At 35.7% G+C, this 23,399-nt stretch overlaps 1 protein-coding gene across 2 annotated transcripts in view; it reads right to left on the bottom strand.

Annotated features, from left to right (window-relative positions):
- LOC116242847 (palladin) overlaps positions 1–23,399 on the bottom strand; it is a 139,931-nt gene that overhangs the window by 98,437 nt on the left and 18,095 nt on the right. The window contains exons 2-9 of one of the 2 annotated variants that reach the window (XM_090138495.1): positions 23,184–23,362; positions 20,777–20,843; positions 20,027–20,132; positions 19,092–19,166; positions 16,911–17,052; positions 16,574–16,597; positions 9,670–9,789; positions 8,030–8,372 (exon numbers count right to left, since the gene is read on the bottom strand). In XM_090138495.1, the coding sequence (XP_089994621.1) occupies positions 8,030–8,372; positions 9,670–9,789; positions 16,574–16,597; positions 16,911–17,052; positions 19,092–19,166; positions 20,027–20,132; positions 20,777–20,784 (818 nt within the window). In that variant the 5' untranslated portion in view covers positions 20,785–20,843; positions 23,184–23,362. Of the gene's footprint in view, positions 1–8,029; positions 8,373–9,669; positions 9,790–16,573; positions 16,598–16,910; positions 17,053–19,091; positions 19,167–20,026; positions 20,133–20,776; positions 20,844–23,183; positions 23,363–23,399 lie in introns of those variants that run through there. The other variant, XM_090138494.1, reaches the window with a different exon arrangement.

The following is a 23,399-nucleotide window of genomic DNA, read 5'->3' as shown; positions in this document are numbered from 1 at the left end:
GGACAGAATGTGAAAAACACAATTAATGTAAGTAAATGCAAAAGATAATGGAAGATGAACCTGAGGACAAGGAATGAAACAACAAAGCTTTGCAGTATAATCAGAGTTGGAAGAAGATTGGAAACCATTAGCCAATTAAATCACTTTAATAAAAAATCTGGCATATGTCAGGAGGTAGCAGAGGAAAAATAAAAACAAGTAGGTATGTAACTGCAAGTTTACGGTTAAACTTCATAAGCTGTTGTATTCTGTCAAGAAATCATCTGCCCAAGTGCGAGCTCCTAGTTTTCCAGAGATGTTTTTAAAAGCATGGGCAACCACCCCTCCTTTTGTTGCAGATTTGAAGCCAATATAACGTAGCTTCAGAGTTCCATTCAGACAGAATTGCCACTTGTATATAATTTTGCTATTTGAATGATGTAAATTGCCTGGTCTTTTGCCCAGTTAACATTCACATCATTACATTTATGCCTACTATGGATTATTGAAGTGTCCAGAATACATCGGAAGTTGTATTATCAAAGAGAACTTAACGTGTGTACATTTATCTGCAGTGACTCTACTGAACATGTTTTCCAAATATTTTGTAGAACAAACACTGGCAGAAGATGCCAACGCTCTCCTCTTGTGTTCATGAAAACCAGGCGTACCTCTTCGAAAGAGTCCAACTTGATGCAAGAAAAGGCTCAATTACATTTCTTTCTCAAATCTTCTTGCTTTTTTCATGATTAAATAATGTTTTCTGTGGTGCAATATCTTCTTGTTTAGGGATTTGATGAAATGAGCACTATTACTTTTCCACAACTACCAATGCACAGGACTGATGTTTTCCTTAAAAGTATAAATAAGAGTTTCTCCCCAAAAAAGACCGTTTTTAAACTCAGTTGGATTCATAGAAAAGCTGTTGTACTGGCTTATCTTGTTAGTCAAAATACTTGAATTATTATAGTATTTTAAATATATATATAAACTACTATATTATAATATTTTGTTGGGGCTTTTTTGTTGTTTTAAATATACTGAAATTCTATTGAGATTAAGCGTATGATGGTAGCTGCCCAACACAGCTGTCTAAGACAGTGTAGGAGAATCACAGAAGGTCCCTTCAGTAGGACATAGATAGAAATTGAATGTAAGAAGAAAGTTCAGCAAACAGACAAGTCTTTCTTAAAGTTTGTTACCTTTTTTCCCCTTAACAAGTCCAGATGAGAGAAGTCAGCTCAACACCAAATTATTACTAGCACACACAGCCTTTCCTCCTACCTGGGTAAAGAATTCTCATCTAGTAAGGTTTTCACCTTTTTCCATACTTGAGGACATAGTAAATCCTACCTATGAAACCAAACTTTACTCAAAGGCAAAGTTCTGAGTGTTACATATAAATCTTACAAATAAATGTAATCATTTTTGTTATGTAAATTGTACTCAAAACCAAAAATGCTTCATACAAGAGCTGCCAAGCAGTTCCTAGAATCTACCCTAAGACTCCAAGCATATTGAAATGTCTCTTTTGCTCTTCCCTTTATTCAGAATTTGCCAAGAACAATGCTGTGTAACTTCCTTGCTCTTAAATCTTTTGGATGTGGTGCTCAGGGACATGATTTAGCAGAGGGTTGTTAGAGTTAGGGTAGAATGGTTAGGTTGTGGTTGGACTCGATGATCATAAAAGTCTCTTTCAACCTGAGCAATTCTATGATTCCACGATTCTAGATTTTTGAGCATTTATTTAAAAATAATTCCCTCCCTTCTTGCTCATATTTTTAATTTATTTTTTGTTTAATTTCCAGGCCCCTTCCACAGAATCATCACTTTCAACTCTGACATCACTTTATGCAGGACATGGCCAGTAAAATTAGAATGTGCCAGTTTTGGATCATGCTTTCATTTGTCAGTCATGTCCTGAGCAGTGACACCAGCATTTGCTTTAGTGTGCCAGCTCACCTTCTAATTTAGTTCTGCTGAAAACTTTGGCCAATACCTCTCTCAGTCTCTTAGACTTATCTAGCTTTTTTTTCTTTCATTTCAATGGATTCTTGATCAATTTTATACTCATCAAAGAGTCTGATAAAAAGTAATAAGTCCATACAGCTTCAAAAGTGGATATTTATAAGGTTAGTGATATAACAATACCAAAGCAAATGTAATTGTACAGCATTTTCAAAGCTATGTAAATATGATGTAGGAACACTTTCTGTTAACTCTATAAGGGTTAGAATGCAGTGAAACATTTTATGAGCTTGTTTGAAGCAAACAAATAAATAAATCCTGCAATAATGAGAGAATCCATGAACACCCCCTGCAGGAACTTCCTATTAAAAAGCAAACTGAGAACCTCTCAGAAAACACTGCATATTATGAGCACTTGGATTTGGTTTGCTCAGTCATTTCTAAATATTAAATCCATCCACTCTCAGTTAGAAGCAAAGAATATAACAAAAGTTTCAAAAGTCAGTATGCTTCATTTCAAAGTTTTTAGTCCAAGGCTATTGTAAGACTACCATAAGCTGTTCCTGCAGCCAGATGGTACATTTCCTCCTGTATTTTCTTGTTCAAAGGTGCATCATAAACTCCTTTCATACTGAGCTAAACCTTGCTACAGAAAAAAGCAAACAAACCCAACTGCACAGAGTCCCTGCCTCCTGACCTTTGCCATCTTTATTCTCCAACAGCATCTGGTTATTTGTGGACCAGCATTCCAAACACTCTCAGCAACTGAAAATGAAGAAAGTTCTTAGCGCTTAGGCTGAGCTTCTATTTGCTTCTTAGAAATAACAGCCTAGTTTTGACATCTTGGAAGAAACTAGGAGTAACACTACTTTGGCAACAAAGGCATAAAGGAGGCAACAAAGGAATAAAACCACAGCAAGGCAGAAAAGAATGGGAAACCACCTTTTGGGGGCACTAATAATTTACATGCTTGCAACACGTGTTTGACTAAAAACTGAAAAAGGCCCACACACACACTAATGGCTAGACCTCTGTTAATTTTCCTCCATTTCCTTGTTTATCCTACAGCCTTGATTATTTTCAATGCTAAAATAAATGAACCTGAAAAACACAGAAGTCCTGTGTGCACAGTTTTGGGGGGGTGTACACTGAACACTCATGTTTTATAACTTATTCAAGGATGTTTGACTCTTCCTGTTAAAACACTGATTAGTGTTTATATAAGCAGGATGTCCAGCTAGTTCTCCCCATTTACTAAGGGTCAGGAAACATCATTACCAGGAGAAGAAAGAAAAGAATTTAAAAACTTATTTCTCACCTGCCCTTTACCTTTCTTGTTGTGGTTGTTGAGTATTACAAAAGAGTTTCAGAATTGTATTGCTGCAGATTTTAAGTAGCTTAAAGTTTGTTCAGTACCCTTTAACAATATGTTAACAAAGACATTGCCAAAAAGGAAATTTCTCAGCAATAACTGCTATCGTTTTTAGATCATGTTATTCTTTAAACTGGCAATTGAAGTAACAGAAAGCAGAAGCAGCACGAAAATGGATTCATCATTTACAATTTCAATTTTAAGTTCCTATACGTTGTTATGTTTTCATCACAGTCACCTCTAGGAATGGAAACAACAATGGCACTCTATTCCCCGATGAGGCTGCCATTAACAGCCAGCAGACCAGCACGTCATCGCAATATCCATGCTTTTCATGAATTTGTTGAGGAACATGAAAGATATGGTTGTCCCATTGCCACGTGGCTTTAAGTTCCTAAATGAGGAACCATGAAAGCCACTGGGAGCAGTGCTGTCTCATAAAACTGGTACAAACAAATAGGTTACTAACATACAACGTCTGATCCACCTGATTTGTACAAGATGGAAAGCTCTATTTTGAGATGAAGCTGAAGCAGCTTTCTGTCTCTTCAAGTTTATGTAGTTTTACTATAGCTGATTTATCTTGAAACAACTCAATCATGGCACTTTCACATAAGCAGTATATATTTATATATTTTACATGCCAACATACTAAGCATAAGCAATCTGGAAAATTAGATCTTATTTCTCATAAAATAAATTGTACTTAAATTATTTGCAGTTCTGTAGGAGAGAGTCATCCTTTTAGAAATGTTCTTTGTTCTTTCTTCCTCTGTGCTAGCATTAGTTGTTTCTACCATAGTAGAAAACAGATTTAGATCAAAGTGTTCTTGTGGATAGTCCTTATGAGCAAGTTATCAGCTTGGCAAGAATCTAAAGGGTTTACTGTCTTGAAGGAGCACTACAGATGAAACTGAAGTGCCTCTGGATGGACCTTTGCACTTACCCTCACAAAGTTACATTTTATTGTGAGCACTGCTTTCCAAAATAAACAAATGTGTTACAATTCTCCTGTACACATGAACACTGTCCTGCACATTTCCAAGTAAAATGGCATGAATGTTTACAACTTAGACTTCTGTTCAGCCTTAAAGAATATGGAAATATCAGTTATGTATTACCCCACTCCTTTTTCCTACCAGAATGAGCGCTTGTTTTTTGTTTCTCGTTTCTGTAGTGACAAAGCCTTTGTCTTCCATGTTTTTATCCTAACAAATAAATACTGAATATACAACTGTATATATTTCTGATTGACAATTCTAATTCAGAATTATTGGGAAGGGAAGGGAAGGGAAGGGAAGGGAAGGGAAGGGAAGGGAAGGGGCTTCTGGAGAGATACAGAAAACCCACTAGGATATAATTCAGCATTGAATCACATAAGAGATGTGGATTATCTTTTAATAGTTTGGAAATGCTCCATTACTTTTTATTTCATACAAAATAAATGCTGCTCTGGGTGTCTTTCAAACTACACAAGAACACCTATTTTTCTATCTGTGTTTTCATCCAAAGATGCAGTAACTTAAAAACAAAAAATATATTAAATCCATAAATCAGTGTTTAACATTCAAACTGCGCATTTTGGTGGTCCTTCTTCACCAAGCAACTAAGGCTGCTTAAGAAAATGACATTAACATGTACATTAGTAGAATAGAAAACAGTTTTCCTAAATCACATATTTTCTCACCATTTCCAAAACGTTGCTCTTCCGTATAAGAACAAAATTGAAGCTTTCCAAGCTGCAAACACAAATATCTGCGCTCTGAGCTTCAGCACCCCAGGCTCTGTTAGGCAAGATCCAGGCTTACACCTGACTTCACTCTGTTCCAAGGCCTTAATTACTGGATTGCTGGCTATTCTTATTTTATTTTTTTTTCCCTCCTAACTCTTCCTGATATGGTCTAAATAGTAACTTACTACTTCAGTAGTCTGACCTAACTGTTTTTAAAGGTATAATAATTTCATACTATATCCTTAAAGCCCCAGAGAAGTACAACTGAATCTAAAATTAAGCAAATTGCTTTCAAGAAGATCAAGTAAAGGGTAATTCCAATGAAGGGTAATAAATAGTGAAACAAAGATTTTAATAAAGTGCGTAAAAGACATTCAAGAAATGATGGAATAGACCTGCTTGTAAAAAATGTCTGAAACAATGCTTACGAAACAAAAGAAATTATGGAAGGCAAATCTCAGCAGCTGAGGCATGGAGACAGAAGTGACAAATAATTCAGCTCAAGTAATAGTATTACATTCACACCAGGGAGAACACAAGTGTCTTTAATTAAGGAAGTTCCATCTACTCACACAGCAGTGACCTCAATGCATATTTGCCAGATTGACTTCTTATATTTAAGAAACATTTTTAATAATAGTCCAGCTATACTGATTAACTAGCTATACTCACAAACTGTTACTAATGCCACATATAGACATCATATAGACACATATAGACATATTTCTTTCCAAATTATGTTTAGTTTCTTCTGTTTTGTTTTCTTTTTAGTACTTTATGAATACGTTTCTAAAAATCAAAAGTCAGAAAAAAAAAACACCAGCAAACATCCATCTGTCAAAGAAAATATTAATGATAAATTCATAAACTGGAATTTTTAAAACCCATTTTTAATGGGTATTCTCTCTCTCTCTCTCTTTTTTTTTTTTAAAACAAAGTTACTACCTTTCATTGTCATTGCAAAAACCATTGCCATAGAGAATTGTGTGTGATAGAATTCAAGGATTCTGGGGATATTTCTGAAAGCTCAGCACCACCACTATTACCTGGAAAAGTCCAGTGTACACTAGCTGCTCAACTACCTCAAACAGTCACAGCAGCAGAATCAAAACTGCAGAAATTTGTTTTTTTGTAAACTGAACTGAACTGAAAGTTCAACAGTTCTTTCTCTCTTCACTATGTAAATTCATGTTGCAAACAAGGCACGATAGAATAGTGTGCCTTTTTAACAATATTTAGCACTACTGTCTTTTAAATTCCATGGTAGTAAAGCACTTGATATTGACTGTTTTCACAGAAAGAAGTAGTAAATTCTTGGTAAAACTAAGTTTGTGAGCTGGTAGTAATATCATATTTCAGTGCTTCAGAATGCGTCCTTATAGCCATTCCAACACCTCATCTTCAACAGTAAAAAGCCATCTAATTCACAGAGGATTTAATGACTGACTGAAATAAAAATCCAGGTTTCTTTGCATCTCTGGCCTGTGTCAAAAGCTTGGCTGCAAGTAGGCATGATGTCAGTCTAAAAACTAAGCACCTAAGCCACTCATTCTCCTTATAAAACCATTAACTGCTTTGTCTTCTTTCAGATAAAGATTATGTTCACTGAACACCAAGAAAATCTTTTATCTTGAGTTCAAATTGGAAGTTATTTCCAACTTGATTAAGATATCTTCTGCTAGCCAGTACTACTTCAATTGCTCTTGTTTGTGTTTGCTTGAGAAAGTTCAGTGATAGATCTGGTGAAACATTAGACAGTGATTTCACTCCGTTTTTTAAAGCAAATGTAAAGTCTATTACACAGCTTTCTCTCCTTTACCTAGGGTAATATCACTTCTGGGAAAAAGCTCTGGGGTGAAATTTGCTTTTAATTACTTTGCCATCTCCTTCCTTGACAAATGGGTCTTGCAATGAATGAGATGGGTAGAGGACCACCTGGGTCAGTCCACACCTCCCATGTATGCAATCTCCACTAAATTCTATTCTTCCACCGTCCTGTCTTTCTGCTTCTTTCATTCCTCTTCTGCAGTTGTCAAAGGCTGCTTAGAATGATAATGACCAACAGAAAGAAAAAGGGAGTGAATGCAGAGAGTGAATGCCAATTTGCTCCCTTATGAGCGTGTTTTTGTGTCCTCAAGATCAGGAGATGTAGTAAATGGTTGCTAAAAGTGTTTTTATGTTTTCACAGGATATCCTGCAAAACATGAAATTTTGCAAATGACCTTGCTAAGCTTGAAGACCATATTTGAGAGGGTTTTTTTCAAAAAAATAATTAATGACCCTTTCTGATTATCAATGCAAGTGAAATAAAATAGCATTTTTACTCCTTTGTCACACTGCAGAAATTCTTGAGGGTAATAGAAAAGTAGAATTTTCCCAGTATTAAAATAAAACCATATATTAACAGTGAAAACCCACTTTTACATAAGAATGTATTGCTAAAATGAAGAAAAGATATGTTGATTTTTTTTTTTTTCCCTTCCTTGGGCTTTCCATTTTCATTTACAGCAGAATCAGCTGGATGCTAAACATAACAGAAGAAATTACACAGCCAATACACACCTGAAAATCCATTGCCAAAGAAGAAAAAAAAAAAAAAGTACTCATCATAAACATGGCTAAACAGCGTTGAAAAAAGAACAGCATACAAGAATCTCAGGCCACTATGAGATCTGGGCTCAGTGACTAAGGAAAAGGAGCACAACAACAGACACCAATACTTACTGCTGTTTTAGTGACTTCGTATGGAACTTGGTGTACACAACAGTGCACTTCCCTTTCATGTAGTGCTATGAAAAAAACTATATACTTGGATCTTTGGGACATAAGTTACAGCAATAAGAAGTAATAAGGAGATTATTAAAGAAAAAGGTTTAGTCATTTTCCACTATTTGCCTAACACTAATTTACTCCTGGCAAAAATTTACTTTCAACGGATAACAAGTTTATAGGAAAAGAAAGCAAAGCCAAATACTCACAGCTTTGGTTTGGCAAGCACAGGTGGTGGCTCCTTAGCAGGTGAAAGCAAGACAGCTGGAGATGAGATGGGTTTATCCCCATTTGGCTTGCTGTTAATCATTCCATTTACTCCATGAATGGGGTGGATCCCATTTGTTTTTTCCCCAGATGAACTGAGATCTAATTGAAGGGCTGTCACTCCAGATCTCAATTCAGTGTTATTTGTTTGGTGGGTCTCTATGTGTTTCTTAGGAGAAAGCTCAAGAGAGCTGAATTCAGCTGGAGGAAGCGGTGAGAAATGGTGGAAATCATCACTGTTGGATTTTCTTGTCAGTGACTCATGAGTAGAGTTTTCTGAGTTGGCTAAAAGAGATCAAAAAGAATTTCTCTCTGACAAGTCATGAACTAAATAGATGGTACAGACATGCTGTACAATGAGCTTGTTAAAAGTGACATCACTCTGCTTTTGTGGAGATACTTTTCCAGAACTGTTGATAATTTATCCTGAATTAGGTAGGTGACTGGCTATTCATTTTTGGACTTCCCGAATAAGGAACCTTCTAGATACTTCCCAATCTTTTCCATAACTTCACTCACTAACTGAGATGGCCTATGGAGCAACAACAGCTGAAACAGCATTCCCTCTTCCTGGAGTCTTAGCATCGTTTTAAAACAAATTATTTTAAAACTCTGAAGGATGTATTTATATTTAGCACATTGACAATGGCAGCTGCGTTAGCGCAGTCTGTATGTAAACATAGCACAAAACTAAACATAACGTGAACAAAGTTCTGTGTTTTACAAAAGGCATATGCCACCTTCCGTAGCAAAATTTTCATCTGTTTTCATTTTGCCTTTGCTGCCATCTAGTCCCAGAAGCCTAATGCTTAAACATCTGCCAGGATTGTAGCAGGCACTTTTAAAATGCATTTTACATGAATAAAAATACTAAGCTGGGAAGTGAATCAATATAAAAACTCAGTTTGAACAATTTGAGGTTGACAGTATGATTTATAAATATTCATAGACATTGATAGGTTGCAGTGTAACTTAGAAAGAGGTGTCAGATTACTCTTGGCTGATAGCATGCACCAATAGTAGCACCAGGAGAAGTCAAGCTTTAGCACTGTAATTACTTGACTCAAATGGTTTCTGCTGTCTGAACAGCAAGTCTAGGACAGACAAATAAAGCCCGTTTCATGCATTTACACAAACTTTCCATTTATCTGCTGGAGTTACTATATGGCATTTTCTTTCTATCCATTTTTTTTTAAAGGATGCAGTGTTTTATCATCCATCTTACTGGCAATATGCTAGCTGCTTGACTAACAGCTTTTTTTTTGCTGTCCTCTATAGATAAGCAGTGCTGAGATGATGCTTCACTCTTTCAGTAGTTCAACTTTTGGAACAGATCTCTAGGAATCAATCTCATGCTTTCTGAGAATGAATAGAATCACATTCATCCATCCCTCATCCAACTGCCACTTCTATATATTCAAATTATATCAGTCAGTGCTGTGGGAATATTCAGAGAGTGGGATGCAGATCTGAAAAAGGAACCCTTGTATTATGGCAGCCCTTTTCTACAAATGAAGTAGACATCACAGGTTAATTATCTAAGACCCACGATTAAAACCTCCTCTTTCCTTCTGTCACATACCTGAGCAGACAGTTAGTTGTGCACTGCTTGTTACTGAACCATATTCATTTGTTGCTGTGCACGTGAAAAGTCCTGAATCTTCAGGAAAAGTTTCTGCAATCACGAGAGTACATATCTCTTCTGGAAATAAACAGAAAAATAAACCACATTACAAACTGCTTAAGGAACCACGTCACGTTTTGCATTGCATGTTAGAAGAACATCATGAAGTGCTTCTTATACGAATGCTGGGCTTCCAAAGGACATGGCTTCAGTGAAAATGACTTTATATGCAAAAACAAGTAAATCTACCCATCTAGGTCTTCTAAAAGAACATGTCTTGAAAAATAACTTTGCAATTACTAGTCTGCAAAGTTATTTTACAATGGAATTTTTTTTAATGCAGAACTCATACTAATTCATACCAATCAATGTAATGGTTTCTATATACAATTAGAACTTGTAAGCTCTTTTTGAATCTACCTACCTAAATGATACCTACCTGATGATATCATTAGTATGATACTAACATGAGTATCACATCGTTGCTTCCTTCCCTTAAATTTTCTTATTTAATGAAACAGTTCAGATCAAATCACATTCCCAGTTAAGCCAGAAAGTACTTAGTCATCACTTCCAATTGAACTTTCTATGTAAAATGACCAGAATTAAAAACTCTGCATGCACAAGGTATGCCCCTTATGTAGAGTTTGGAAGGATGATTTCCATTTCTGCAGAAGAGGCATAGACATATTCTGGAGCTGTTGAAAATCTGTTTGTTCTGCTTTGATACACCATCATCTCATATATGCTTCCTGACCAGAGCTCTGTTCAGAAAACTTCCACAAAAGCTGGGCTATTCATATTTCAGGTTGAGTCTCAAGGTAATATTTTCTAACTAAATCCATTCCATGCTCTTATTTTGAACATATTTAATTATCTATTATACTATTTTTCCAGATTCTTCAGAGAAGTCACTTCATTTTATCTGTAATTCTAGGTGTATGCCAATCTTAAAAAGGCTCACAGTGTAGCTAATCTAAATAATCTTTGAATTTACACAACATGCATACCCAACTTTAATCTTGGACACTGTTAGGTCATGTTTTGTTAATTAATCAGGATTTTCTTTTGATTAAGCTCATTTGCTAGTCTCAAAACCAATCACAAAAATGATTAAAAACGTACTTCAAAGTTTAACAAAACTCTATTTCATTAAAAAAAGAAGAAAAAAAGTGTTTTGAAGACATTCATATGGGATCCCAGATATTATAAAACAATAAAATAATCAGTGGAATATAGCTAATAAAAGCAAAGTGAAGAGTGCTTCAAAATCCATTAATTTTCAGATGAAAATTATTCCGTACGAGACATTCGGTAAGAATAGCCTCATTTCCTTTAGATTAAACAATGAAAACATTTTCTAGCTTTTTTTTGTTCTTGCTGTTAGAGTTGATTTTTTTGTTTTTGGGTTGGTTGGTTGTTTTTTTTTTTCCTCTTTTTCCTAGTTGTCACTGTGTATGGGCAAACCACTGTCTCATTTAGAAAGTTAACCAAAAAATTCTGGAATATTTCCAGTTATAAATGACAACGTATCCAAGAACTTAGTGTACTGGAAATGCACTAAAAATGAATGACTAACTAAAGACTTGGCACAGAGCTGATTTTCAGACAGCAGAACATGGTGGTGGATTTTTTTTTTTTTTTTTTTTGGCAACACAAACCAGTCATTATGAGTAGCTGTAAGAGGCATGTATGGTAATACTGTAGCATGCTGGTTCTTATCTGACCTAGATGAAGATGAAATGACTCATGAAAGCTCTTATCAGGAAAGTAATGAGTAACACAAGCTAGTTTTTGAACTACTGAGATCAGCTTTTTTTAGTGTTAGTGTGTCCCAAGCAGTTTAAGCACACGTGCATTGTCCTGGATTGAAGTGGCTCTGGGGATGCAATCTGATACGTGCAGCCTTCTAGTTTCCTGTTAAATGAACAACAGAATTCTGAAAGCTGGGTGAAAGAAAATCATTTTCACCATGCTAAGAACTGCTATTTGAACGAGGGCAAAGGTACATAACACAACAACCAGTGGAATTTCCATTTTCCACAGAGCATAGCTAATTCATACTGTCAGTTTTGCAAGTATGATCATGTGAGGTGAGCAGATTTTTACTCTTCAGTGATAAAAGAATTCTAATGGATTCAACTGTGACATGGCTTGTTTACTGAAGCAGTATATTGGAAAATTATGCAAGGTAAACTGCAGTAATACCTGCAAGACAAAATGACATTAAATCTGCAATGAAAATAATGGAAGCTTAAAACTTAGCCTATCTAGCTGGATGAGCAAACTAAAATATATTTTCTGCTCAATCATGAGAAAACCAACTAAAATAAAAGCATTGTTAAAAAAAGAATTAAAAAAGGAAAAAAAAAAAAAAGGAGAAAGAGGGAGAGAAGTAATTCAAAGCTGGATCTGGCTAAAAGCATGTGGGAGCACCACGACATTATTTTTTTTAGTCATTTTGCTATCACTCCCACATCAAGAATTGCTGACCTTGCTAAAAGGCTGACCATTGTAGGAAAGGTAGAAATAATGTTACAAAATTTTTATGTCAAACCAGTGTTTTATACGGATACATAACGCTCTGAGCACTTTTCTAGTTTTAGATCCTGACTTATATAATCAGTTTTCTTTCTGTTGCTGTGCTAAGTAGCATCTGATGATCTGGAGATGTCTGTTTCCCTTCCCGGTAATCATCAACTGACAAGTAATTTCATCACAAAAATGGGTTCCAGAAAGCAGCTCTGAAATGCTGTTTTCAGGGCCTTAAAACATATTTAACACTCGACTACACTAATACAAAAGCACTCTGTGCACTGAAACATGCAAAATGTTTAGACGTGGAAGCACTCGACTGTTGTGTCAGTTGCTCAGAAAGATTACATTTTACAGAGTAATCCTTTAATGGTTCACGAATCTGTGAAGAAGAATATTCTTTGCTGAGACTGAACTTCACAGATTGCACAGATTCACAGTTCTCTAAACTATGCAAGGGTTATATGCATCTGCTGATCTACCAAAGCTTCTGTGTACTGAATTTCATCAGCTATCAGAAAGCTCATTTTCCTGGGGAAAGGAAATATTTACATATATTTTGAGTTTCAAACAGTGTGCAAGAATGAAAGGATGATTTCTAAGGGATTGAGTTATTAGAGGTGGAACAGCAGCAGCCAGACACACAATCACAGCAGCACAATCCAAGAGAAATGATGACTGTCTTTTGAGATGCTTTTGGTGAACATATGAGGAATCGTGCCTCAGAAAAATAAAAACAAACAAAAAACACCATGTACATGTGGCAATTCGCTGGCAGCTTAAGAAAAATTACTTCACATAGTTTTCTTCTCACATGCCATCAGACCATTGTTTTAAATGTAATTCAATACGGTTTGCGGCTGACTCCAGACAGCTGAGTAATGGTCAAAATATCAACAGCTGGCAAATGATTCCATGGGATATTTCATTCTCAGGCAGCCAGTTCTTTGGAGGATTCAATCAGTATGAAGTCAAAATGTCAAAGAAAGAAGTACAGAGCAGGTAATGAGACAAACTGCAATGTTGGCTTTAAGTAATCTGACTAACTATTAATTCACAAAGCAGTCTGCGAGGATTTGTGATGCAAACTGATTTCTGTCTAGACAGAATGAAGAGTGTAAAATACATTAGGGTAGATAGAATGTACCAAAAAAAAACAAAACAAAAGAAAAAATCCACCCTAAAAAACCCTTAGAATGGAAAACCCTCTTGCTTCCTAATTTCTTATTTGTGAGAGTTCATGGAAAAATTCTCTTTTAAATCGTTAACACCAACCTAAGAAAGGATAACCAATGTTTTTAGCATTGTATTTATTGACATCTGGACTTCAGTTCACAGCTAACAATGTCACACTGCAACTTGTTATGATTTATGCAAAATTCAACAAAAGATGTACGCTTGGAAATGATTTAAGAAATCATCCCAATCTCTCAAAATTATCAATACTCTTCTAGCACAGGCATGTTGATCTCTCTGCTCAGTCTTGCATACGTCCTCACCATCTGTACATAGTAGTGTGTTTGCTTATGAGAAATTTCCTCTGCTAATATTATTTTGTCTGGTGTCTTAGAATACATATTACATCACAAACCAGTGTTGTACCAGCATGAAAACCTACTATGTTTCTGAAACCCATTCAATTTCCTGCTGCAAAAATTTCAAGACTCTTGATGACATCCTAAACAATAGTGTAACTTACTGCTAATATTATACTTAAGACTCTGCTTGTCGTTTACATCAGAAGGAAACATTTTGCCCATTTTATTAATTTGCATCCTCTCTGCATGCAGGATCAACTTCTACACAAATAAGCTGACAAGTGTGCTGTTCTTGATTTTAATGGAATGTAAGACACTGCACAGTATTTGATGGGGCTTACTAGGAACTGTCTACACACATAAAAATTGAAGTTTACTTGTGAGCACTTAGCTCAATGAATCCAGGGAAAACAAAATACCAAACTGAAATCCATACATTTTAGATAGTTGAAAGTTGCTTATATGCTACAAGACTTAAAACTATGAGTTATCCTCTCCCAGAGTCTGCAAGCTAGGCACCATTCAGCAAAATCAACACGATAGTATATGAAAGGGAAGTAATAGGAAGTTTATGATTTTTTCTGTAGTCCGAATTCCACCTTCTATTCTGTTTCAGTTAGTTGTTATTATTATTAGCTGTGTCAGCTACAATGAACGTTCTTACTTGTTTCACAGTAATCTCCAATAGGCTATAGAAATCTTGCAACTAACAATAATGAAAATTACTTAGATGACCATCAAAAAATACCAGTAAGAGAGAAAATATACAAATTTCCCTCGTACTCAACTATCCACACAAAGGAATTTGAACCTATTGTCTTAGGCAAACATCTGCTTGTTCTCTCCACTAGTTAACACTGCATTCCTACTCTTAATCACTTAGGTCATCCAGTACTCCACACATTATAATGTGTAAAAAGGACTGGGGGTAAAGAAAAATTACCAAAAATAAGCTAACGTTGTTGATGCCTATCAAAGTAGTTTCAAAATAGACATTTAATAAAATAAATACACAAGATATGCTAGTAGAGTTCACAGAAACTTTTGCTTAAATTTGAAATCCTTTCGGGTAGTTTTCTATCATGTTTTAGGAGGGTGTGAATGTAGTCCAAGTGATTCAGTAGAGAATAAGCTCCCAGTATTAGCAATGAGCTAGATAAACCAGCTGCTAGTCTCATAGCATCAGTAGATTAAATCTAGAAAAGTGGATCCCAGAGATGCCATTACTTGAACCAGAAATAAGTTTATCTGGGAAGGAGAAAAGAATGAACCCCATTTATTTATTTATTAAGTTAAAGAAAATAGCTTATTTGGGAGGCTTTTTTCATTATATATATTATGGGAGAATGTTCCTAGAATGACACAGAATTGAATATACTGCAACACAAATCTATTCTTCTCATTTCTGTTCATATCCAAACGCTTGATATGATATTGAAACTCTCCAAAAAGAATTTTGTACTGAAACTTACAATTTTTAACCTTAAATTTTGAGTTATGACTATAAGCTACCAACCAGTAGCTTATAAAACCAGTCCATGTTTGTTAACATTAAGATATGTTTTAATTCCTCATGATAAGTTGATTTGATTTTCTTGCATCTCACATCTCACATTTCAAGTGTCCATCAAATCAAATTATTTCTTCACATGTACTTTGGGCATCAGCTGTTACTACAGGTGGTGACAGAACACAATTCATACCACTGACTGTCAGAATAGACTGCGCATGCGCCAATCAGCAAATAAAATTAGGTACTACAAGGAAATAATTTTGTGGAACACTAAGAAAATCAGTGAATAACTGAGAAAGGAGAAACCTTTTCCCCGTTTCACTCTTCTCCTTTCCATGAATGCTTACAGAAAGCCACCTTTTTTCTAGAATTAACCCTTCACTGCTTTTTCTCAGTCCATACCCTCAACAGCAGCACTGCTAATTTACAAACATCATTGCTGAGTCTGTTCCCTATGCACTCAACACTGCCTCTGCAACTCCTCAACGTTCAAAACATGCACACATAGCTAACATCCTTCAGAACAAAGACACTCTTTGGGAATATCCGCATCTAAAAATATTCTTTCTGTTTTTCTACTCTGTTATTAAATCTCTCTCCATGCGTATTCGAGCACAACCTGTCACCCTCTTAAGTAAAGAGGTGTAGTAAGACTACACCACTGCTCTACTTCTACCTGTTGATTGACTTATCTAACACAAAGATGAAGCACACTCAGCCTTTTAGCATCTCTACAATTCAAGGAACTGCAACAGCCTGTAAGTGCAAAGGAAGCAGCCAGCGAAAACCAAGTGTTGGAAGAACACTTTTTGCTTTCTTGATGAAATGTAGAACTTTTGTCTCATAAAAGGGCTAGAAAACTCTATGTGCCTTTCTTCTGGAAAAAGAAAGACAACTCACATCTGTCAACCTACACTGGCAAAAGCAGCATTTAGTGGTTGAGTGTTATGAAACACATACAATTGGTGTCATACAATTTTGTGGGATATTTTTTTCATCCTTTGCAGCATGCAAATTACTCATTTTCTGAGAATAAAACTTGCTTAAAAGTTTTGGCCATGAGGCTCTCCTTACTGGTCTAAATGGAATTTACTGTTTAACTTATAAAGGAATTGATGTAAAGCCCAGTGTGGAGTATGGAAGGTGTGATAAAGAAACATTCTCTTTAAGGGGGTTTCATGTTACCAATGCTCAGCAGAAATCCTTTTACATTTACAGCTTCTATACAAACTCAAAGACCTAGTGAATCAAGAGATATTTTTAATATGATTCTTACCAGGTTCAGTTGCAGATCGTGGCTCTGCATATCACATCATAAAAAGGGGAAACAAACAAGAAAAATGATGTTAGAGATTATGCTAATAAACAACAGTATACTGAGTGAACACGCACTGAAATCTTGTAGAAAAGTACAGAATCTTTGCAGAAACATTACAAAATAAATATGACTAAGTGTTGTATTGGTAGCAGTAGTTCAATTATTACTACTAGCCTTTAGCCATTATAATCAATGACATGTGAAATGTAATCCAAAATAAATTTCATGATTATTCCACCCTCCCCAACGCACCCCATATCAGAAGTCATTTAGAAGACTTTAGTCATTGCCTTACTTTTTTGGAGAATTCTGAAGTCTGGAGAATCTTGAATTTCAATGCCCTGTCGAAACCACTTAACATGAATGGGAGGGGGTCCTCTCACCCTGCATTCCAATACCACTACTTGCCCCTCAGATGCTGTGGAGTTTTGTAGTTCCTGAAATAAAGCAATCACAATTCAGATAAACAGGAGCGTTTTACATTCTAAAAAATGTCTTTATGTTACCATCTCGTATTCTTTTTTCCAGCAGTCATGTTCTGTGAATGTTACTTTCACTCCGATTACATTTAATGTATCACCTCAAAAGGACTAAATAGTCCATATAATGCATACTACCCTGTAGAAGCATTTAATTTCTCAGACCACAAGAAGTGGATAGTTACGGTCTCAGCATTCCTCCTACTTCCACAAGGCAGAATGAAAATCTGCAACTAGGTACACGTTGGTTGACATGGTCTTGAGAAAATAGCTGTGCTGCTTTCAGATCAACCTCTAAAATGTACAATTGCTTTTTTTTTCCCAGCCAGTTATAAACATCCAAGCTATAGTAAATGACAGATTAGGATGTTTTACCATGTGTTGGATAGCTTCTGAGACAGTACTATGGCTATACTGAATTGCTGCATACATATGAAGGACCTTTAATGAAGACCTCTAGAAGGGAGAAGAAGTTCAGTACTTTATGCAACAGGAGAAAGTCACTATGTTTGCCTTTCTTGTCCATCACAAGGTTATGAAGCAAAGAGCCTTCTTTACTGTACTGGCTGTCTCACTCCCTTTCCCGTTATTAATGAAGTTTTGATAAAGTTTTAGGAATTGATGCAACATCACATGTGAACTTTGAAGCTCAGCATTATCCTTACTTACAATTTTTAGGTCTCTTTTTAATCAGATTAATAAGAATTTTATAACACTGAAGTCTAAACTCTTTTGAATTGTTCCCTGAATTTTACATACAAAGAAATTTGTGTAAGGAAGCTGCATAAGCTTTTTCGTTGTTGTTCTTTATAAGTGGTTCATTCCTTCTGTAATTAAAGTGGATTTTGTTTGGTATATGCCAGCTGGCTTAAACCAGTTAATAGTGGATTTCAGGAATAAGAGAGATGAGGACCGGAAGGTAACAGTGGGATTCTGGTGATTTCTGAGTGTCTCAGCTAGGCTTCTCGTATTTCTTCCTCTTATTGGAAGTTGCCTGGCTCCCTACCTTGCAGCAATTATATTCTCTAACTCCTTGCACCTTCTTTATTCACCCTCCTGTGGTAACTGCAGTATGAGTGCAGAATTCCAATGAATGGAATCAGACCTTTTCTGCCTTGAGAAATGGATACGTTGGGGTGAAGATATAAAATTGTGGAGAACAGGGGTTTTTCTTAGTTTAGGAACAACTATTTGCTGTTTCATATGATCTTTTAGTCAAATTGTTTTAGTGAAGTAATTAACAGAAGGTCACTCTGAAACTAATGCCTCCTATTTATTTATTTCCATGGAAACTACACCAGATACAAAGAGCACAAGAGCACTATTTGATAGAATAAAACGCCAGCCACAAAACACAGATTATCAACATAGTCACCATCATTAGCTATGTATTTTTGCAAGCAATGAGCAAGTGCTTGAATGCATCGCTCATAAAAATCCAGGCCAGGAAGGTGACCCACTGGCACTGTCACAGAATGGCCAGGGTTGGGAGGGACCTCAAGGATCACCAATCTCCAACCCCCCCTGCCATATGCAGGGCCACCAGTCTCCCCATTTCATACCAGACCAGGCTGCCAAGGACCCCGTCCAACCTGGCCTTGAACACTTCCAGGGATGGACGGGGCATCCACAGCCTCTCTGGGCAGCTGTTCCAGCACCTCACCACTCTCTTTGTAAAGAACTTCCCCCTGACATCCAATCTAAGTCTTCCCTCCCTCAACTCAAAACCATTTCCCCTTGTCCTGCTGCCATCTGTCGCACATAGAATATGCATGTAATTCCTCTATGATATTAACAGGGTAGAAGGCATAAGAACATCATTGTGTCAGTGGATAAGTATTGTCTTAGAATGTCTTTATACAGAAAAGGACCTACCTAATAAAATCTGCAATTTTTGTTTTTTATTCAATCAAAGACTCCTGCTTTATAATAAGTTCTTGATATTTCCTTCTGGACTAAATGCATCCTGTATAAAAATCATGATGGATAAACCATACCTTAGTGAAAATGAGTGCAGAATTGGTAGGCTTAGATCCATCCAGATGGTGCAGGTATGAAGTAGGGCTTTGGACCTGCAAAGTATTGCAACAACACTATGAAATGCAAAGGATATAATGTTTGAACATCATCATCTGTATAAACATATTCAATAATACAAATTCAAAAACGAATGATTTTAATCTATTCTCATTATAGCACACTTGAGCGACATCACTATTTCACTCTGTTGTACTTCTGATATCAAAATTCTTCTATACTTCCCATGAGAACTTTGTACCCAAGCACCTGCCTTGAAATACTATGTGTTCAACACTTGTTAGTATCATTCAAGTAAGTCCTCTGCACAAAAGCAGCTTTGCATCTTCTGTTATTATATCCCTTGATTGATCTTGTAATAAATAAGAGTATCTAAAATTTATCCAGATTAAACAGAGAAAGGAAAAGTAATTTACCATGTACAATTTAATACAGATTTTACTTTTTTATTTTTTGCATTTCATGATTTATATGTAAACTCTAAGTCATCCACAGCACCTTTAGAACTTTCTATAAACTAAAGAACACTGATTTTCTATATATTTCTCTTACCAAGTAAAATGAAGAGAGAAACAATAGTAGTATTTAATTTAACAAAATTACATTATTTTGGAATTGGAACAAATTGCTATTAAGTAATATCCTCTGTAATTTTCATTGTCATGATGTCAACTGCTCACATGTTGCAGTGATACACACTGTAAGAATCCTTATGTATATTTGCTGTCACACTCCATTTGCTAGACAACTGCCTAATTTTACAAATCATCACTCTTAATAACATAAGCTTATAGTCCATTAGTATAGTTCCTCAAATGACAGAGTTTTTCAGAACCTAAACATTTTGAAATGAATTCTAAAATACTCCCACTAATTTAAAAATATCTGGAAATACCTGCTGACTGGGCACAGAGATGGGCTGAATTACAGCTGTGGTGACTCCAGACTTTGGTGAAGAGGGTCCTATTGTCAGGGAAACAGAGGTGGTTTTCTTTTGGGCCCTGAGAAAGAAAAACAATACAACAGTTTATAAGATATGAAAATGAGAATATGTTAGTTTGTAACTAATAAGCCACCTTGTATTTTCCATATCTTCAATATTTTTATTCAACTGGTGTTCATTACATGCTCATATCTGCATAACCATCTTATGTTTTCATTTTGGCTATAAGACTGTTATATATATCATTAAAAGTGGAAAGATCAGCTCTGGAGGAAGCTTGACTGGAATACAATCTTTGACTATTTTATGCTTGCATAGTCTAGTAAATAGTAGTTTTATAGGAGTCAAACTCTCTCTCTCTATATAAATATATACATATATATATATTCTAGACCTCTTCATATTTTTCTGGAGGCACATGGCTAGACAATTACAAAGATTTGATTAACCAAAAGTTACTCTTACATATGAAAAGTTGATAACTACTGAAGTGTTGTTAAGTAGGGGTAGACTCAGAATAAGCACATTAATAAAATCTATAGCCATAATACTGCACATTTATATCACACGAAAGAAGGAGAAGAGACTAGGACAAGACACAGACAAATACATCCGAGATGCTTATTCAGTTCTAAAACTTCTGAAGATAGTGTGCCTCATTAAGAAAATTTGAACATCATTAGTCCTATTTCACCCACTTACTGTGGCATAGCTCCAGATTTTGATTTGAAAATTAAACTTTCACTCTCTGAATCTGTGGAACTGGCACCTGGAAAAGAAAGCGTATTCAATAATCTTTTACTGATATCTTTTAAGTTCAAATTCCAAAGGAAAAACTTTGCTATTTCTGCATTACACTTCCAGTGACTTGCAATGTGCACAGTAAGACATTCCAAGTGTTGAAAATTTTCTGTAATAAGAAAATGGGCAGTAGCTTATCTACTATGATACCATAACTATATAGTTTAGACAGTTACAGAAATCATGTCCATACCCATTTAATTTCAAACTGTTTTCATAAAATCACAGAATGGCCAGGGTTGGAAGGGACCTCAAGGATCATGAAGCTCCAACCCCCTGCCACATGCAGGGCCACCAACCTCCACATTTCATACCAGACCAGGCTGCCCAGGGCCCCATCCAACCTGGCCTTGAACACCTCCAGGCACTGATTACCTTCATGGCCCTCCTAGGATCTTAGCTTTATTCCTTTGTACTGAAGCAAATATGACAAAAAAATTGCTGACTACTACTATTCTACTGGAAATGTATAACTGCATTTACTTGAATGTTAAAACTTAAATCTTAGGAAAACATGTCTTATATACAGATAATAAATCTTCAACCATAATTACGAGCACTCAGTGTAGAAAGGCATTTCCAGACTAAACTTGTTTGCTGCTATTTCCACATTTCAGACTATTTCTATCAATCTACAGATGGCATTTACAGTGGAAGTCTTGATATAATGTATGCGTTTGGAATACCCTGAACCCACCTGAAGAAAAGATGGGAAAGTATTTATTTTACCACTGTCTTTATTTTTCCTAATAGCTACTGGCTCTGTATGCAATAGTTATTCTAGACATTTATGCAGTGTAGATAATTCCTCTAAGGATTCGTACATATATGCAGAGCTGAATTTGTATTACAGATCACAGAGAAATCATATTCAACATACACAGTATTGCATAGATTGACTTACAGTGAAACAGAACTTGAACTCAGGGACTCAAGTACCCGATTTATTTACAAAGTATGGGCTACAAAAGTCAAAGCTGTAAGTAGCACAGAAGGGTAAGAAAAGAGAAGCAATGTCAGGTGAGCAAAGTGGGTCAACGTGTAAGTATTCCTCTATGAGTAAAGGATAAAAATGTCTTGCATGGCTGGGCTTGATATACAAAAGAAGGTGTGAGACAACACTGTCATCAAGATTATTAATGTACAAAGCAATGTTTGCATGGCAATCTGCTTTCCTTAAAGATGATGAGGGAGGAGCATAATGGCTTGTACAGTTCTCTCTTTGAAAGGTAAATGTTGTGAAACTTCAAGACAGAAATTCCACATGGTAAAACTTAGCCAGATCTCAAAAAATGAATTCTTACTTGCTGTATTTCCCTTTCTATCTGTTTTCAGTGCCACCTCCACTGTTATAACTTCCTGTAGAATTATGAGTCTGTACTGTATCTGAGTATTTCTGAAACCATACTCCCTTCTGCACAGAAAAAACCTCACCAGAGTCCATAAAATCCAGAACAGGCCTTGGTGATTTTGCTATTATATCCCAAGAACACAGTTTTGAGCACAGAAAATATTACAAGAGAAACCTTATAAATAATGCACTTTGCCATGATTCAGCTAAATTACAGTGAAAAAAATTGCTTTGTTAATCAAGATCAATTTAATAATTTTAGTATAATATTACTCTGATTTACAAGTATTTGTTATATTAATTTGTTTTCAACTAATTATTAGATGAATGTTAAAGAGTTACAAAACCAGTAAAGAAAAGATCTTACTGAAGGGCTTGAAAGAGAAATTAACTAAAGTAAAAATTGGATTTATGCAATTAATGTAATTATGTAGTTAATATTACCACGTCTAAAATACAGTCACTTGATTGTGGACAAAACTAGTATTACTGACTTACATACAATCTGACTTAAAGTTAGGGTGTAAAATATGAAGAATTAAAGCTTGTTTACCCGTGACTGAGGAGGACTTATTTGGAACAGTCACCTTTAATTGCACTGGAAGGAGGTTCAGAAATGTCACAGGAATTACTGCTACTCTGATAATCATTATTAGTATAACCAGTTATATCTTTTATTTGCAGAAGCTACTTATTGTTCACAAAAAACTCTACTTGTCCATCCTTTTACATTTTTTATCTTCTTTTTGCCTCAAATAAATAGCAGTCTAGCCAGTGATTCTTGGAATATCCACTGAAATATAAGAATTAGTACAGTGCCGTTGTCAGAATATACTGCTTTAAAAGGAAGCTGAGAAACACCATACAATTATCACAAAGCAAATAAGAACTAAAAGTAAACTTCAGCTTAGTTATCTTTCATGTCTGAGTCAAGAATCTTTTTATTTCACCTCTTACCTTCAATGAATATTTCAGCTGAGGTACTATCTGAACCGAGGGAATTTGAAGCCAGACAACTATAGCGTCCTGTATCGTCTTCAAAGGCTTCTGCTATAATTAGTGAATGAAGTCCTCCACTTCCAGAATGGATTTGAATGTCAGGGGAGTTCTGGAGTTCTTTTCCTTCACAGAACCATCTGTAGCCCACACGCATTTAGAAAGACAGAGGAGAAA

This window comes from Phasianus colchicus, chromosome 4, assembly GCF_987193195.1.
Source record: "Phasianus colchicus chromosome 4, bPhaCol1.hap1.1, whole genome shotgun sequence".
NCBI classification, from domain to species: domain Eukaryota; kingdom Metazoa; phylum Chordata; class Aves; order Galliformes; family Phasianidae; genus Phasianus; species Phasianus colchicus.
Note: the sequence above shows the minus strand (reverse complement) of the source record. Positions and strands in the feature narration are given on the sequence as shown.